The sequence below is a fragment of the Saccopteryx bilineata genome, chromosome 2, assembly GCF_036850765.1.
Source record: "Saccopteryx bilineata isolate mSacBil1 chromosome 2, mSacBil1_pri_phased_curated, whole genome shotgun sequence".
Classification (NCBI taxonomy): Eukaryota; Metazoa; Chordata; class Mammalia; order Chiroptera; family Emballonuridae; genus Saccopteryx; species Saccopteryx bilineata.
Window position 1 is genome coordinate 119464252 of NC_089491.1, and position 18098 is coordinate 119482349.

General features: G+C 48.5%; 1 protein-coding gene across 1 annotated transcript in view; it reads right to left on the reverse strand.

Moving 5' to 3' along the window:
* Positions 1 to 18098, reverse strand: part of PLXNC1 (plexin C1) — a 168415-nt gene that overhangs the window by 8097 nt on the left and 142220 nt on the right. Inside the window, exons 23-27 of the mRNA XM_066257745.1 lie at positions 15781 to 15884; positions 5566 to 5620; positions 3236 to 3267; positions 3035 to 3142; positions 999 to 1162 (exon numbers count right to left, since the gene is read on the reverse strand). Coding sequence (XP_066113842.1) covers positions 999 to 1162; positions 3035 to 3142; positions 3236 to 3267; positions 5566 to 5620; positions 15781 to 15884 — 463 coding nt within the window. The remainder of the gene's footprint in view (positions 1 to 998; positions 1163 to 3034; positions 3143 to 3235; positions 3268 to 5565; positions 5621 to 15780; positions 15885 to 18098) is intronic.

The following is an 18098-nucleotide window of genomic DNA, read 5'->3' on the forward strand; positions in this document are numbered from 1 at the left end:
CATATGAATTTAAGGAACATTCAGAGTCTTTTCATTATCTACTTCTCAACCCTGGCCTAGCTAATTACCCCATGTCACATGGCCCCTGGCTTCTCAGTAGCTCTGTTGCCCTGATGACTGCCTTGCCCTGGCACCCCCTCTCTTCACAGTGAGCAGCCCCCAAGCTGGGTTGGGGGGAGCAGCAGAGCCTGGGAAGAAGGCTGGGACACAGGGAGGGAGGGGCCAGAGCAGAGTCGGCATAAACACAGAGTGCATGGGAGAATATCAGACCTCAAACTCTGGACCTTCAGCTTTCAATCCTCATTTTAAACAGCCCAGCTGACCTCAGTGCTTGGGAGGGCTGAGCCGCACTGAGGGGTTCCGTTACATCAGAACTCGGAGTCCTCGTCAGCTCATGTGCAGAGCATTTCAAATAGAGGTAATGAGCTATGTTTCTCTACTGAGGAGAAATTCAGAATAAATTTGGATGCTTTGCTTTGCCTTTAGAGTACAATAAATTGTTAAAAAAGAAAAAAAACCCCCTACAATCCTTGGCTAATTCTCATGGTATCTGAGTACTGCATTTGATCAAATAAAAGCAGAAATTTCTATACAGAATCAGGAGTATAGACAGATAACTTGGAAATAGCAAAGTGATTAATTATCTGAAGAATGAGTAAGAGTCTTCCCTAATGGAAAACTATGATAAAACCACAACATACTAATTTCTCATTTTTTGCTGGTCAAGCTAAACTTGTCTTAACATTCCAAAGTCTTTTTCCTGCATTAAAGATAATAGAGTTTATTTTTCCTAAAGAATAGCATGCTCTGCATAAGAACAATTTTGCCGATTGTTTAAAATAGTGACAGCAAGAGACCTGCCTTGACGTGAGAGCGTCCCAGCCAGTCTGCGACAGGGATAAATGCATCCTTCTGTAAGCCGCCACACCCTCCTTTTCCTTAAGATTCTGTCCCAGACTCGCGAACGCAGTCAGGAATCACCTAACGTCTGTTCTCACCTGTTTGTTTTCCAAATATGTACAACATCAGGATCTGTGATTTTCTTGCTTTCAGCCTGGGCATCCAAAAAGTCAAAGAAGTATTTGATAGCAAATGGGGCTCTGCTGTTGGGTAAACTCCAAATGCTTCTAAAAAGTTTTTCAAGCACAGAGTGGATTGCCACCTGAAAGACACAGAATTGTCAGGCTTGGGCGTTGGAAACACACAGGGTATTGGTTTGAAAATGGAAGGAAAATGAAATCCAGGTTCAGAGAAAATGATGTGCAAAACAGAAACAAGCTGAAGAGACAGTACCGTGTTTCCCCATGTATAAGATGCACCTTAGGCCCCGGCCGGTTGGCTCAGCGGTGGAGCGTCGGCCTGGCGTACGGGGGACCCGGGTTCGATTCCCGGCCAGGACACATAGGAGAAGCGCCCATTTGCTTCTCCACCCCCCCCTCCTTCCTCTCTGTCTCTCTCTTCCCCTCCCGCAGCCAAGGCTCCATTGGAGCAAGGATGGCCCGGGCGTTGGGGATGGCTCCTTGGTCTCTGCCTCAGGCGCTAGAGTGGCTCTGGTCGCAACATGGCAACGCCCCGGAGGGGCAGAGCATCGCCCCCTGGTGGGCAGAGCGTCGCCCCCTGGTGGGCGTGCCGGGTGGATCCCGGTTGGGCGCATGCGGGAGTCTGTCTGACTGTCTCTCCCCGTTTCCAGCTTCAGAAAAATACAAAAAAAAAAAAAAAGATGCACCTTAATTTTGGGGCCCAAAATTTGAAAAAAAAAATGTATTACATAAAGTTATTGAACTCGTTTTATTCATCATAAAATCCATACAACTCATCACTGTCAAAACTCCCATCCACTAGCTTGTCCTCATCTGTCTGATTTAAATCAGTCTACAACAATGAATGCAAAACAAGCATGAAAAAGCTAGAAATGCAAGTAAAAAACCTACAACCACTGTAAAAGATGCACCCAGTTTTGAGACCCCAAATTTTTGAAAGAGTGTGCGTCTTATACATGGGGGATATGGGTACATAAAATTGTCGCACAAGGCCGGCACTTGCAGTGCAGGACAGTGGTCCTGAAAATCCAGGCCCAGGTTTAGGTTTGGTTCTGACAACAGGAAGGCCATCTGAGCAATCTGGCAGTTTGGAGTGCCCTGTCGGGCAGTATACATGCACCAGGAAGCTCGGGATGTTTGGCTGTGCTAGTTCTGTTCAGCTTGGAAAGCCTCAAGTGATGTTGCTCTGTTCCCAGAATCTTTCCTGTTGCATATATTTCCATTACAGGGTTTTATTGTGTACTTTCCAAAGCATTTGAGTGTTTTATAAAAACCAAATAGGCAGAGCTCTGTGGGACAGATGAGAAAATCAAGAGGCTCTGGCTGTCCTCCACCCGCTAAACAAATCGAAGCTCCCAGCAGCAGCTCTGCTATAATGGAAGAAGCATGCCCATCAAGAGACAGGGGCCAGGTGTAGATAATAGCATTTATATTGCCAGTCATTTCAGAAAAAAAAAAAAGATCACCCCAGACTTCTGTTAATCTCACTAAAAGCCAGATAACGTAAAATTTGCTTCCAATTTGGTATTCCACTTTCTTTCACAAGTAACACTTTTATATGTGGACAGAATTCTTAATTTTAAGATGAGAAAAAAAAATCAGAAAGGTTTACTAGGTTTATAGTCACTGACACCCCCCCCCCCATTTTATTTGCAATTCAAAGAGGGAATCTTATTGCTCAACCATAATAACAAACAGAAAGGAGTAATTATGCTGTCAGCCACAAAACAATAGTGACGTGGTGGCGGAAGGGGCAGGGAGCAACAATAAATCCCTGATTGAAGATGCTACAGTAGAAATTTGTAAAGTGCTGGGATCTTTGCAGTTTATAAAAAAGAAGAAGGGGTAGGAAGTGTTTACAATTTAAACTTTCATTTTGCTTTGCCAGAAGGCACAAGGGATTTGTAACATTTCACACTTCAGTGGAAATTAAGTCACACACATCACACGCCCCCAAGGTAGCCATAAAAGGGCTCCCAGAACAGTAAGTGTACCTTGGTTGAAAGAAGCTTTGTCAGATACATTTCTTTTACTTTGAACTTGTGCTTCCCCCGATGTCTCTTTCCTTGCACATCTTGGAAGGCTTCCGAGTCTGGTAAGATCTAAAGGAAGACAGAGCAGATGCGTCACCCGAGGAGACTTCGCGCCACGGAAGGCATCCCAGTCAGCGGGGAGCACGGAAAGGCTGAACTCACCAAATGGCAGTGGTCATCCGAGTACTCCACATCTGAACGCCAGAGAAACGGGGAGAAAACAGCCCATTAAAAACAGAACCACGGGCTAATTGGCCTTCTCATAAAACGCCCCATCTGTGCTAAGAGGTTACTTGAGCTGTCTATTTGAGCTCTTCGTGGCACATTTTTTTTGCCCCTGCTGTGTCTTGAGATCTTAAGAAAAGTGTGAAGACTGGGCTGGGTACTGGAGGGGGAAGCGGGTTCCCTGCCCCCAGAAGAGTGAAAACTGCCTGGAAGAGCACCTGTTGGTCATTATCCAGGACACTTGGGCGCCCACGGAGTCCCAGGGCGACCAGGCATCCGGCAATGAACGAGACAGACCACTTCCCACCCTAATGGATTTCACATCCTAGCCAATGAGAGAATTTCATACTACTAATCACACAATTGTTTATTTACAATTGTGATAAGGATTGTGAAGAATAATTATTTGCTAGGAAAGTATCTTAACAAGGGACTGACGTAGTCTGGGAGGTTTCCCTGATGTTGGAGTTGAACCTAAATGAATGGATCGAGTTCGTAGGCAACTGGAGGAGGGGAAACAGGTGCAAACGTCATACAGCGAGAATGAACCTGACCCCTTCTAGGATCTGAAAGAAGGGCCACCAGGTGGGGCTCCCAGAGCCAGCGGGAGAGTAGCCAGGGAAGAGGACAGTCTTGTAAGAACTGCGGCTGGAAAAGGAGTGGGACGTGGAGGGAAAAGAGGGATTGCTTTTCACTCTGAAGATGAGAGAGGCTAGACTATTTTGAATGGAAAAGATACATTAGCTTGGGGAGAAAAGGAAGTGCTGGGGACAGAAAAGGTGTAAATACGCTGAGCAGGTGAGAGAGGGGCCTGGGATGGGGGAAGGACAGCCCTGGACTTCAGGGGAAGAGAGGGGGAGGGGTCGGGCAGGTGCAGGGAGGATGGTGGCTTGAGTGCTGGCTGTGGAGGGAGCTCTGGTGCGTTTTCTCTGTGAAGTACGGGCACAGTCATCTGCCATAGCCAGGGCTGCTGTGCAGGTCAGGCTCTGAGGGGAGAGGAGAATGACGGAGGATGCAGAATGAGATACCCAGAGAAACAGCGGGACTAGGCCGTGCTGAGGCCCCTGAGCAAGCTGGGCACCGGCCATGCTGTGCCTTTCTCGCGGCTGCCTGGCTGCAGGTGCAGGAAAGCTCAGAGCTGGGTTCATGCAGCCGGGTTCTGATAGAGGGGGTGAAGAAAGGCCAGAAGGGCAGGGGGGGCGGGGGTGAGCCAGAGAGTAATCAAAATGATGACTCTCAGCTGAACTGGGCAGGCAGGAAGCAGAGGCGTTGACCGCCTGGAGGTCCAGTGAAGAGATCCAAACATAAGATCCCCAAATAACAAACTACAAAAAGCTCAATCTTTGAAGCCTAAACATGGCTCTTCCACTCTTTACAACACAGGCACACCTATCCTCCTGTGCCAGAATGACAGCCAACCTGTGCTGGCGGCTTCTCTCCCTCGGCTTGACGTAGTGATGGACGGCTCAGGGGTCCCCTCCCAGTGTCCTGCAACCTCCCAGACTGTCCTGTCTGAGTCATCGGGAGCCCTGCCTTCCCTGTTTGTACTAACCAGCTGTTTGAGCCCACCAGGCTCCTTCTAGTACAGAATCTAGGGGTCAGGAAGCCCTACCTCCAACTGTGTGAGAGTGAAGGCCCTGGTGGGGACGAGAGGTCCAGAGCCTGTCTGAGGTCTGGCTGTCTGGCTGGGGTATAATCTCCTTTGGAAACAAACCGGAACTGGCCCTATCACAGGGCTTCCTGCCATCCCTACCCGCCAGCTATCCGGGAGGCAGAGGGAGTTTAGAAAGTGGCCTCCTGATGTCCCGACAGGTGCCCTCTTCAGTTTGTCCCTTCTTGACTTTCTGGGGATTTTGCAAACGCTATCACTAAGAGATTTGAGCTCTCTACCAGACTATCTTGTTTGTTCAGCACTGGGAGGGCTGTGTGATTATCTGCGAGCCTCCCTCACTGCGCCCAGGCACCCTCCCCGGTCAGCCCCTTCACAGGGAAGAGGAAGAGGAGGCCCAGAGGGTGAGACCTGGGGAGAGGCAGCGACTTCCTCAGTGCCGGGCATCTGGGCTAATCACTGTTTACGGTTTCCTGGCCTCTTTTCAGGGCTCACATTCTCAGGATGAGAAACAGATCGAAATGGCTTTTCTCTGCTTCCAGAGAATTATGCAACAAAAACTCAGCCTCACCTTTGTGATAACACGTCTAAGAGAGGCAAAAGGCAAATGCTTTATAAAGCTGGGTTGGGAACAAGAGCTTAACATTCTGTTGGTTACCTGACGTAAAATTTGCTATCTTCTTAAAGACTTTTATAGTGGATCCATTTGATATCTGAAAGCAAAGATAAAAAATATATGAGTTTTCAAAATTTAATGTATTGCTTAACTTCACCTAGGAATTAGATGGCTGGCTAGATTTTACAGTCTCACTTATTACATCAAATATTTATCAAGAGTTCCTATGTTCTGGGCACCGTGCCAGAAGATGGAGCTATAATGATGAGCAAGACACTGTCCTCAAGGAGCTCACGGTCCAGTAAAGGAGACGGACGAGGCCATGGGATGCAGGCAGACGAGGGCCCGTAGGTGGAGGCCAAGGTGCTTGTTGTGGTGGGAGGCGGTCGCGCTGGAGGAGGGGAGACGGAGCTATGCTAGGATAGACCTCACCCCCCCACCACCAAGAGACCAAGGGATACCTGAGTCACGTTCACTTTTGAGGCTCCTACTATATTAATAAATGCTGAAGCAGGAGTTCACACACTGGCATGTAAAGCTGGTGCCCACCCTGTGACAGAGCAATTTCCCAGCTAGGTTACACTCAGCAGAAGTCAGTACATATCCTGATAGTCGACTACTTGTGATTGCCACATACTGGGAACCACCCAAATATCAACAGAATGAATGAATGCTTTGGGATATGTTCACACAACAGAATGTTATAAAACAATGAGAATGGGCAGATAACTGTGACATGCCACAAGGATGCTGAGAAAGAGAGGCCGATACAAAGGACTGCACACCGTGTCATTCCACTCACATAAAGCTAAAACAAAACAAAAACCAGTCGAAACCGTGAAGTTAAAGGTTTGGAGAAAAGAGCAGGGGTGGTGGTTAAGAGGGCCAGGGGGCTTCTGAGGTGACCATATTGTCCTATTTCCTGACTTGAGTGGCAGTGACAGGAAAAGCTCGCTTTGTGATCACTCATCAGCAGTACACAAATGATTCGTTCTCTTTTATGCAGGTGCATATTTTAGAAAGGAAGCTTGTAAAATCATAAAAATTGTATTCATTTTTTTTGTACTTTTTGAAGTGAGAAGACGGAGGCAGAGAAACAGACTCCCGCATGTGCCCGACCAGGATCCATCTGGCAAGCCCACCAGGGGGCGATGCTCTGCCCATCTAGGGCATTACTCTGTTGCCACCAGAGCCATTCTAGCGCCTGAGGCAGAGGCTGTGGAGCCATCCTCAGCGCCTGGGCCAACTTTGCTCCAATGGAGCCTTGGTTACAGGAGAGGAAGAGAGAGATAGAGAAAAAGGTGAGGTAGAGGGATGGAGAAGCAGATGGGTGCTTCTCGTGTGTGCCCTGGCCGGGAATTGAACCTGGGACTTCCGCATGCCAGGTTGATGCTCTACCACTGAGTCAACCAGCCAGGGCAAATTGTATTCATTTTTAATTAAATATTTTAGCCATGGCTGGGTAGCTCAGTTGATTAGAGTGTCATCACAACACACCAAGGTTGAGGGTTTGATCCCTGGTCAGGGCACATATAAGAATCTACCAATGAATGCATAAGTAAATGGGATTACAAATCAATGTTTCTCTTTTTCTTCCTTCCTCTCTCAAATCAATCAATCAATAAAAAAAAGTAAATTCAATTGTAATTTACAGTAAAGTACTTAACATTCACTAAACAAAGTGTACAGCTCAATGAACGGTCACTAAAGTACATACCTGTGTAACCACCACCCACAGCAAGATATAAAATTGTATTTCAAGTTGCTGAAAAGTACCTCCATCATCCCTTCCCAGTCAATAACCACCCCTTCCCTTTCTGACTTCCATCACTATTGATTAATTGTGACTATTCTTGAACTTCATAGAAATGGAGTCACTCAGTGTATATCTTGTGTCTGGCTTCTTGGGGTCAATATTAAAGTCTGTGATGTTTGTCCACGCTGTGCAGTTACCAGCAGTTTGTGCTTTTTAAATTAATGTGCCTTATTCCATTGTATGAATATACTACAGAAAAAAATGCCAGACAATAAAAGGACTGAAGGATTGACAGGCTACAACAGGAATGGACCTCAAAAACAGCATGCTAGGGGAAAGAAGCCGGTGGCAGACGGTGCGACCCCGTTTGCCGGTATATAAAATGTCCAGAACAGGAGAATTTCTACAGAAAGTAGATTACTAATTGCCTAAAGCAGAGGTCGGGAGAATGAGGAGGGATTGCTAATGAGTTCAAGGTTTCATTTTGGGGTGATGAAAATGTTCTAAAATTAGATTGTGGTGGTGGTGACTGTTCAACTCTGTAAATGTACTAGAAAACCACTGAATCGTTCACTCTAAAAAGGCGATCTTTATGGTTTATAAATGACCACAACAGAGCTGTTTAAAAATTGCCACAGATTTAAAATGTACATGTTTGACAAATAAATGCTTTCCCTGTGGGGGAACTGGGGGCTAAGACGCAGAAGCAGGCCACCACCCCTGGGAGAAGCAAACAGCTCTGAGGGGCTGCTCCAGAGAACGAAGAGGCCGGGCAGGAGTCCAGAAGTCCTCATCTTCATCTGGGATGTGGAGGGAGAACAGCCTGTCATTCCTGAACATCGTTAGCTGAGCGCTTGTCCCCTCCAGTGCGAAGCTTGAGGACTGTTCTGAATTCTAATACTGATTTGGACCCGGCCCTCCTCGGTGTGGAAAGAAGTGGAACCTTAGCATGTCTCTCTGGCTGGCTACATGCTGGTTATGGGCACGTACAGGCCTGCTTCGCAGGCACAGGAGGAAGGCTGACTCCTCCGGCTGTGCCCACAGGGGAAGAGCACAGGGCGGAGCCAGCCCTGGAGAGGCCCAGAGCACAGCTGTCTGGCCAGCCTTGTCCAGACCCTGAGTTTAGGCCAGAGGCCTCCAACTGCTTGTGTTTGTGACATCTTGTGGGGAGTCGTCTGGGCAGGGGCTGGCTAGGGCCTCAGGCCTCTGTAAAGTGTCTCGAGTGAGGATTCTGACCTTTTATTGAACTCTTTGGCTCTGCTGTTATTACCAAAGATCCTCTCCTCTCCACTTGAGCCATTCATTGTTTTTCTGGCTGATTCTTCAATTCTCCTCTGTATTTCATGCAATTAAACAGCCACGTGCAGGCACCTCCCCTCCCCCCCACCCTTTGCAATCCTCCACACTGAGTATTATGAGAATGTTTGACCATAGTTACAAAATTCCTCCCCATGAAGAGCTGGTTATGCTCTGTTTCCAAGCCATTAAATCTTTTTATAAAAGGAAGCTGATGATTCATTCTGGATAGTTGTCGAAGAACGAATCCCGAGGGGATCCCGTTGAGCATTGGGCCAATACTCCAAAGCGAGCACCCTTACTTGATAATCACAAACACCACAGATGGGCCCTCTGAGGAGCAGTGCTGCCAGAAGTTCAAATGTCTCTTCAAGAGCTGGCGATGGCCCACTGCTGGCGCAGGCACAGCTAGTACCAAGGAAATGTCGCTCGGAAAGCATCTCCGGAGAGCAAGTGTGAAGGCATTTTATTAGTGGGTGAGCTGTGTTTCTGAGCACAGGTGTGTGCGAGTGTATTTCCAACTTTCACAGATGCTCTAGGGCGAGGGCATCCCCCCCACCTCCACGGGACACTTTGACACTATCGCAAAGACAGAAAACTATTTACAGATGTTCGCAGGGAGGCAGGGCGGGGAGGTTTCTTTTTGTATTTTGCACAAGTCAGCTGCTACGGAGTGAAGGGCAGAAATGCCATTTTTAAAAAGTGCCACAGAATCCAAAGTGTTAAGAATATAATGCTGTTTGTTCCGTCTGAGGAGCTCCCAGGGCCTCCCTCAGAGTGACTCATTAATCCTCCTGTACTCCTGTGAGGCAGGGAGCATCCTCTGGGCTCCTACTTTAGGAATGAAAACCAAATTAAATCAAAGAAAGATTAATGTCACTGGATGGATCTGAGACAGGAATATTCCTCCAGCCCAGAGCAGAACTTGTACACATGGCAGTTTCAAATTAAATTCCTTCCAGTCTCGCAGTGCTCCAGGATCCGATGTGACAACAAGGCCACGCGCCTTCGACGATGGCGGCCTGTGTTGCAGTGCTGCAGAGATGAATGTACACGGGTCCACCCTCAGAACTGGGAGAAGGGGACCCATGTCAACAGTTTAAAATAACCCCTGAAATAAACAGAAGCTGCGTGTCCTCCAAACCATTTGCAAGTGAAGGTGAGACTTCTTTGTGCTGAAATACTAAGTTTATGGCCTAAGTTGAAGATTACTGTATTTTATTAAATATTTTAACACACCATTTGGTTCAGAATATTTTTTTTTCTTATTTTCCTCCTTAAAACCCTAGGTGTGTCTTATGGTCAAGCGTGTCTTATGGAGCGAAAAATACGGTAATTCCATCAAAATGGATTTTCTAGAAATATAAGGTTGAACTTAGATTTAACCTTATGAAACTGTCATGTTTATAAGTAAATTATGGTCAAATACTGACAATTTCATATGGTTTAGCCTAAAAAGAAAGCTGGAGTTTCGGCCTAAATATTTATAAAAGAGTAGGAATAATACTACTCCTATTATGAATATGGTCTGAAATAGTGAATTTTTTCCTTAAAGAAAAATAAAATCTGAAAACTCAATCACCAATATAAATCCCTTTGGGGAAGCCCTGGCTGGTATCTCTCATTCCTAAAATGGTATTATATGAAAACAATTCTGTCCGCCTAGCGTTGTCCCGGCAGCCACGCGTCAATAACACTCGCCGCCTTCCTCCTTAGCTCTGCTCACTGACACCCCAAGGCTGGCTGCAGATGAAAAAGGAATCTTTTTCTCCCAGGGCCAGAGGGAAGACCTTGCTCAGTCCTTCCTGATGCGGGGGTCGGGCTCATCAGAACATTCTCAGCAGACACATCAAATCACACACATAATTCCTGACAGCCAGGACAGAACGCTGAAGGATTCTTGTAAATAGTGAAAATGCTTCCTCTTGTGTGTGTGGAATCAGCCCTGGGCCGGTCAGCAAACTTCCTCTGCCGGCCCTCCCCTCCGGGAGGGAGGTAGGGAGGCCTCCCACGGTGTGTGTGAAAGTGGGAACCTCAGCGCTCTCCACGCTCTTGTTGGACCCGGGCAGTCAGGTCTTGGGTGCCTGAAAGAGGCCTCCTTTCTGATGAAGGAACCCTCGTCATCTTCAAGGAATGACGTTAATGTAGAATCAGAAATAAGGAAGCAGTCTGAAAAACTGAAGACGTGAGATCCATCATAAGACCTGAAGAGAAGTTACCCTTTGAATTGACAGCAGAGAAGGTAAGTACCAGGACTCCCCTCATCAGCCCCCGTGCTCCAGCTGGAGGTGTCAGCGGCTGGGAGCAGCGTGTTCCTCTGGCCTTGACAAGAGCCACTGTCTCTGGTGCAATGCCTTTGTCATTTGTGTCCAGCCGTGGGGTGTCAGCGAGAAGGGCTATGTAACCACGGCCAAGTCTCTCAGCCTCCCTGTGCCTTCAAATGGGAAGAATGGGCACATCTACCCGCTGGGCTACAAGGAGGCCTGAAAGGGTCACTCTCTGTAAAGGCGCCTAGAACAGTGCTCAGTATACGAGCAGCACTCCACACCATTGTTAAATATGTAAGTACCAAAAGCCATTCACGCTGTCAGAAATCTTTAGAGATAGTCCGATCCCTTTGTGTGTGTGTGTGTGACAGAGAGAAAGAGAGTCAGAGAGAGGGACAGACAGGGACAGACAGACAGGAAGGGAGAGAGATGAGAAGCTTCAATTCGTTTGACACTTTAGTTGTTCATTGATTGCTTTCTCATATGTGCCTTGACTGCAGGCCTTCAGCAGACCGAGTAACCCCTTGCTCAAGCCAGCGACCTTGGGTCCAAGCTGGTGAGTTTTGCTCAAACCAGATGAGCCCGTGCTCAAGCTGGTGACCTCGGGGTCTTGAACCTGGGTCCTCTGCATCCCAGTCCAATGCTCTATCCACTGCGCCACAGCCTGGTCAGGCTGATCCCTTTGTTTTAATGTCACAGGTGGCACACCTGACTGAAAGGACTGGCCACTTTATACCGCAAACCCTTTGGGACATTCCCTTGAGCTTTAAGTGTCATTTGAGTGACAGCCTTGGCATTAGCAGTGACCACTTCACCTGTGACGACACAATGGTAAAAAGTCTTTTCTGCCCCTCAGAACCTCATACCTCAGAACGAGAGGTGTGATCTGGAGAGACCATTTCCTGCTGAATGTGACACTTAACACTGCCCTTGACACCACACTGCGGCAGGGTGTGGGTGCGGTAACTCGGGCCAGCAAAAGGTCACACAGGTGCGGGTGAGGAAAACCTGAACCAGGAGGAACCATCCCCCACCCCCCAAGCACCCACGGGCAGCTCCAGAACACAATGCAGTCCCCTTCATAGTGAACGTGCACACAGCGACAGCCAGCTACGGAAGCACGCGGGGAGGACTTAATTATAGGGAGAAAGACGCCTGTGGCTTAATGTGTTTGTAAAGAGACCGGTGTCACCCGCTGTCTGCACAGGACAGAATGAGACTGGAGCAGACATTCGCCCTCCTGTGTTCATCTGAAGGAAACTGAGGGTCATAAAAGCGCCTTCATCAGACGGTAGTTGTGAACATGCACTGGGCTCATGCGTGTGAATAGTGCTGGGCACTGACTGCCATTGTTACCATCATGGAAAGCAATCGTGCCATTGCCCAGGGTTGCCAATGGTGCCGTCCTATAGGTGACAGGGCACTGCCAGCAGATCGGAGCTCGTGAGGCTGCCTGCACCTGGCTCATGAAATGCTGTATTTTTGCTGGGTCCTCCAAGGCCCTCTGAAACCTGTTCTCCAAATATATGGACAGTAACATTCAAAGGAGACCAGCAACACTCTATTTGCCCCAAACACAGAGCAAGGTGACAAGAAACAGGCTCACACCCCAGCAGTGAGGACTGTTTAGATGGGAGGAGGAACTCGTCATCACTAAAGACTTACTTTAAAACCTAACTAATTTGGGCTAATTGGAGGGAGGTGACTGAATCACTTAAAACTCTAAGTTAGACCTTCTTTTAAAATAAAATACAGTTTTCTGCTTTCAAGCACTTACAGTGACTCAAACTAGGGCACTTTAGTAAATGAATAAGAGTGATAATTAGCATCATGTCTCTTTGGAGGGTAAAGCAAGTGCTCAGGAGAAAAATTTTCTTTAACGAAAGGGCAAAAGCAAGTTTCAGCCCAGTCCTGTCAAATGACTTCAAATTTTGAGTCTCCTGGGCTGCTATGAAACTGGGTGTAGGTGCAGGTGGCCAAGGATGGCAGTGGATCCTTTCTTCAGAGCAGCGTTTGGCAAACAGGGCATTTGAGATGGTCCAGGTAGAGAGCTCACAGGGCCCAATGACCTCCCAGTTTCCTTCAAGCTCTCTGCTTTTTTGTTTGGTTTTTTTTTTTTTTTTTTTTTTTTTTGCGTTATGGCTTTGCTTTTTAAACATAAGGAGGATTCTTTAAGCCCTTGTATCCTAGTCTTGTCATTTATTACCACCATGTGGTAACGCTAGGGTATGAGGCCAATAAATCATTTGGACGGGAAGTGACTACAGGCCGGATTAATTTCATTATCATCCCTAAGCAGAGAGGTGTCTAGCATGGCCGATGTCTCCAGTGAAGACTGATGTTCCTTCTCTCCTGACAGCTCCTCTCGTCCTGCCTTGCAGACAGCCGTGGTGGGTCCTCGTTTTCCCTGCTGGGGTGGCTTGTCCCGCCTTTCCTTACTGGCGGTGGGTGGACACACCCCTGTCCTCTGGGGTTCACTCCTTGCCCACCAGGTTGCCAGGGGACACTGAGAAACCCAAGCAGGGTGCCCAGCTCTCGTCGCATAGCTGAGCAAGGCAAGCACATTAGTCAAAAGCACTGAAGGCGTGCTGTGCTCCTTCCGAACTTGCTAAGACAAGTTGGTTACCCAGACACATTCGAGCAGAGGAGGAGACGGCTGCGGGTCTGCAACCTGCAGTTCCGGCGATGCCATAGTGAGCTCCTCTCTAAGCACTCTGCCGACTCTCCTGCCCTTCTCTCCATTCGGTCGCCCCTGGAGCAGTGCCTCCCACAGGGTGGCCCACTAACAGGAACCTGTACTTTCAGAGAATTCTCTGTGGTTTTTTTTTATCATCTCCAAAGCTAAAACCAGCAGCTCTTGGCAAGATGATACCAAGATTGGGAGGTCTGAGCTGCCGGAGGGCATGCCCAGGAGCCAGGTGTTATTCCTCAGCTTTCTCAGCGAGATGCCCTCCAGCAAAGGCTGCAAGGGTAGCACTTCCCAGCTGCCACCCACAGCAACTATTTCCAAATTGCGTGTGAAACCCACTCAGCTAGAGAGCCCAGGATGCGGTGGTCTCTGTTCCTGGCTGTTGTGCAGAAAGCTGTGCTTGAGGAACAGTCTCAGCTCCTTCCTGGTCGAGGGGCAGCCTGGCTGGGGCCAAGGCCTCCCGGGTGCAGACTTGTCTCCCTGGGACTTTACGGCCTTGAAAGACAGGGGACACGAGACCCTCCCAGTGGCCTGGGAAGCTTTTCCTCCCGTCTTCTCCGTCTCTAGATGAGCACCCACATCTGTGCATCTGCCTGCCACCCCGAGTGCCATCCTGACCCGTCCCTCACCCCAGTCTCTCTCCCATCAACATGGCTTGTGGTATCTACCTCCTGCCTATCTCTGAACCCCCATCCCCGTGGCCCTCTCCAGAGTCACTGTGTCGCTTCTGGTCAGCACCATCCCTCACCTGAAACTCTCCTAGTGATGGCCTCTAAAGGGTTTCTGTACGTCCAGGTTTGCAGCCCATATGCCCCTGCCCCACGCACGGCCACAGTCATCTTCTGGAATTCACATCTCCCAGATTAAGCTTCTCCAATGGCTTCCTATTGTTCTTGGGATAATATTCGAACCTCTGAGGAAAGTGACTGGGCCTGTGTGAGCGGCACCTCCCCTTCTCACCCCGCCACCCACGTCTCTGGCCTTCCTCCTCAGGAAGCTGTGGTGTGTACTTGTTAAGCCACAGACCTGAGAGCCCAACTACCTGGATCGAAATCTTGACACTGCTACTAACTGTTAGTAAACTTCCTTGAGCCTCATCACTCCCAACTACAAAGTGGGTTAGTAATAGTACCAATTCATAGAACCACTGTGAGGTAGACTGAGCTGAAATAAGGAGAAATGCTAAGGTCAGCACCTAGCCCAGAGGAAGGGCTCCATACTGTTATTATTTCTAAATGCCACCCTTGCTCCCCTCAAATTTTCGCCAGTCCAAAAGTACTTATGTGGAAGAACACGCGTGTTCTCCCATCCCTGCTAGGTATGCTGGCACCCCATCCCAGTTAAGTTCAGGTCTCAGCGTGATCATAGCTTCCTCCAGGAAGCCCTCCCAGATGTCCCAAGCCACAGCACTATTCCAACATAAGGTGTTGCCTCATTCCTTACTTCCTCTCCCCTTCTCCATCCCCTCTCCCGGGCTGTAGGGTCTGTGAGGTCAGGAACCTGGGTTCTGTTCCTCTCGTAAGCATCCCTGGCCCTTAGCACACAGTAGGTATATAACAAAGATTTGGAGAATGCTGCTGAACAGCTCCCATTATTCCAGCGTGCTCAGGAACCTTCCCTGCCTCCTCGGTCCTGTTCTGTGCAGGATTCTCCAGCACTCAGATCTCTAAGAGGTTACATGTGCCTCTCGTTCACGCTCACGTAGATACCCAGCCTATGGGTCAGGGGCCAAAGGAGATATCGCTGAGTATCACAAACAGGAAATGTAGAACTTCAGAACAAAGGGCTCTACACAAAAGGTGACACCATCTACCGTGAACACCAGAGAGCGGTGAGGCTTAGGGCTCCACAGGCTTTGTTCAGCGTCAAGCTAACTGATAACTCTTCCAGGGCTTTGCTGAGGACCATGCTGTGAGAGGCCAGAGAATCTTGCAGAGGTGAAGTTTCTCACCTACACTGCAGGATGGACAGCAATCTGCTCACATGAAAATCACAGCTTCTGGAGAGGGGAACCCGGGGGGACCAGCCGACCATGAGAGACAGTGATTCACAAGCTCTTCCACATCAATAACTAAGAAAAACTTCTGCCCCAGAGAAAAGCACTCTGCAAACTATTCCAGAAAATGGCTGGGAATCCTGGTTTGTTTGTTTGTTTGTTTTTAAAGAATTTACAAGGTACCAGAGATGACCTAACCTAGTCAGGATTGGGAGAGGTCCTGGGGGCTAAAATTCGAACCCCTCGTTCTTACCTCGTAGTGGCCGATGGTATTCAGCTTGGTTATTCCATCTTCAAGAATCACAGAAGAACTGTCAATGTCCAGGAGTTCTTTTTGCCGTGTGCCCACCTGAAGCTCTGGAGAAAAGAGAAAGGGGGGCACTGTGTTCGCTTTGAAAATCACAATGAGAAATTTTAAATGCTGTCCGGTTAAATGCTGCCCGTCACTTTGGCAAATACCATGTAACAATAGATCAAGCTGAAATAAAGTGGTAAATACTCGTTTGAAGGTTTAGCGAAATGTAGCAGCCCGAGTTTTGTTTTCTTTCTGTTTTATGTTTAGAGTTTGACTCTCAAGACTTGTACTCTGAGGCTCAGCTTGGAAGTGAAGCCAAATACAGACAGCATCATGCCTCCTCAGAGGGACTAGCTCTTCAGAAAACTCTTTTAAAAAAAAAAATTATTTATTCATTTTTAGAGAGGGGGAGAGAGAGAGAGAAGGGGGGAGGAGCAGGAAGCACCAACTCCCACATGTGCCTTGACCAGGCAAGCCCAGGGCTTCGAACCGGCGACCTCTCAGCATTTCAGGTTGCCACTTTATCCACTGCACCACCACAGGTCAGGCCAGAAAACTCTTAAAGCAGATTTGTGTGCCCACATGCATGTGCCTGTGTGCACAATCAGGCTCGCTCTGAGCTATCTTCTGTAGGTCCCTGAGTGGGGGCACTGGTGGGCTAAAATCCCAAAACACAGGGTTCGAACTCATTCACAGGGGTTGCTAACCTGTGCCCCAGGGTCAGCAACCCCTGTGGCCCACAGACCTGTGTTTTCTCTTTCTGTGACCTGTGTTATGTTTTACTTATTATGTTAATGTCAACTCAGCACCAACATTTAATAATTGAGACATTGCACATAAAAAGGTGGACTTCTGCTCTCTTTTAAAAAAACGGAACCATCTGCCTGCCCTGGCTGTATAGCTCAGGGCAGTTTGTTAGAGCATTGTCCCCATATGCCAAGGTTGAGGGTTTGATCCCCGTTCAGAGCACATACAAGAATCAACCAATGGATTCATAAATAAGTGGAACAAATGATGTTTCTTGCTCTCTCAAATCAATAAAAATAAATAAAAAAACAAACAAGGGAGGGAGGGAGGGAGGGAGGGAAAGAAAGAGGCCTGGCCAGTTGGCTCAGTGGTAGAGTGTCGGCTCGTTGTTTGGAAGTCCCAGGTTTGATTCCTGGTCAGGGCACACAGAACAAGTACCCATCTGCTTCTCCACACCTCCCCCTCCCCCTCTCCCTTCTCTCTCTCTCTCTCTCTCTCTCTCTCTCTCTCTCCTGCTGCCATGGCTCAGTTGGAGCAAGTTGGTCCTGGGTGCTGAGAATGGCTCCATGGCCTTGCCTCAGGTGCTAAAATAGCTCAGGTGCCGAGCAATGGAGCAAGGGCCCCAGATGGGCAGAGCACTGGCCCCTAGAGGGCTTGCCGGGTGGATCCTAGTCAGGCACATGTGGGAGTCTGTCTCTCTGCTTCCCCACTTCTCACTTAAGAAAAATAAAAAATAAAATTAAAATTAAAAGGGAAGGAAGAAAAAAAAACTGGACTATCTGGCAACACAAACCATACAGGCCGACTGTCAGCTGAAGCTAAGTGGCACTGCCCCTTTAGATGGCAAGTCTTTTCCCAGTTAGGTTGGGCCCCATCATTTCCTGTTGTCCTAGGTGGCAGGCTCACACCCCCGATTTATGATACTTCCTGCTTCTTTGAGCATCTGAGTTTGTGAGCCCCTGCAGAAGGGGTCTGAGCACAGCTGCTTCTGGTATTGGATTTCAATGCAATTTAATGGCTGGTTTCTCAGGCTTTGCCTTAGTTTTCTGAGGCAGGCCCTGGAGGTCGTTTGGAGGGTCAGCAGACATACAGAAGCCTGACGTGTCTGGTATGCTGTGTTCTGTCTACCGTCAGACTACAGCATGAAGCTTCTGGTTGGCTTGCACTGCGCCTGCCTTCCTACATCAGGAATTGTGGGAGGACTCCGCTACCAACTAGGTGGTGGCAGGGCTGAGGCTGTTTTTCCTGTGTCCCCTGGCTCCATGTGTCCACCTCCTCTGCAGTCAGAGCCACTCACTCGTTTATGAGGGTCAGGCTCGGGCAAGGGAGCTGATGGTCTGGGTCACTTCAGGGTTTCCTGGTTGGAGCTGCCCCTTTGACCCTGCATCTAACTAATGAGCTACACAGGTCTTCAAGTTCCCAACAGTCCATCCCACAGAAGCAAACAGCAGAGGCAGCAGAGAGGTGCCTCAGCCACTCTGCTTTCTCGGAAGCCAGGGGAACCACCTCACGGCTTGCAACACGTTCAC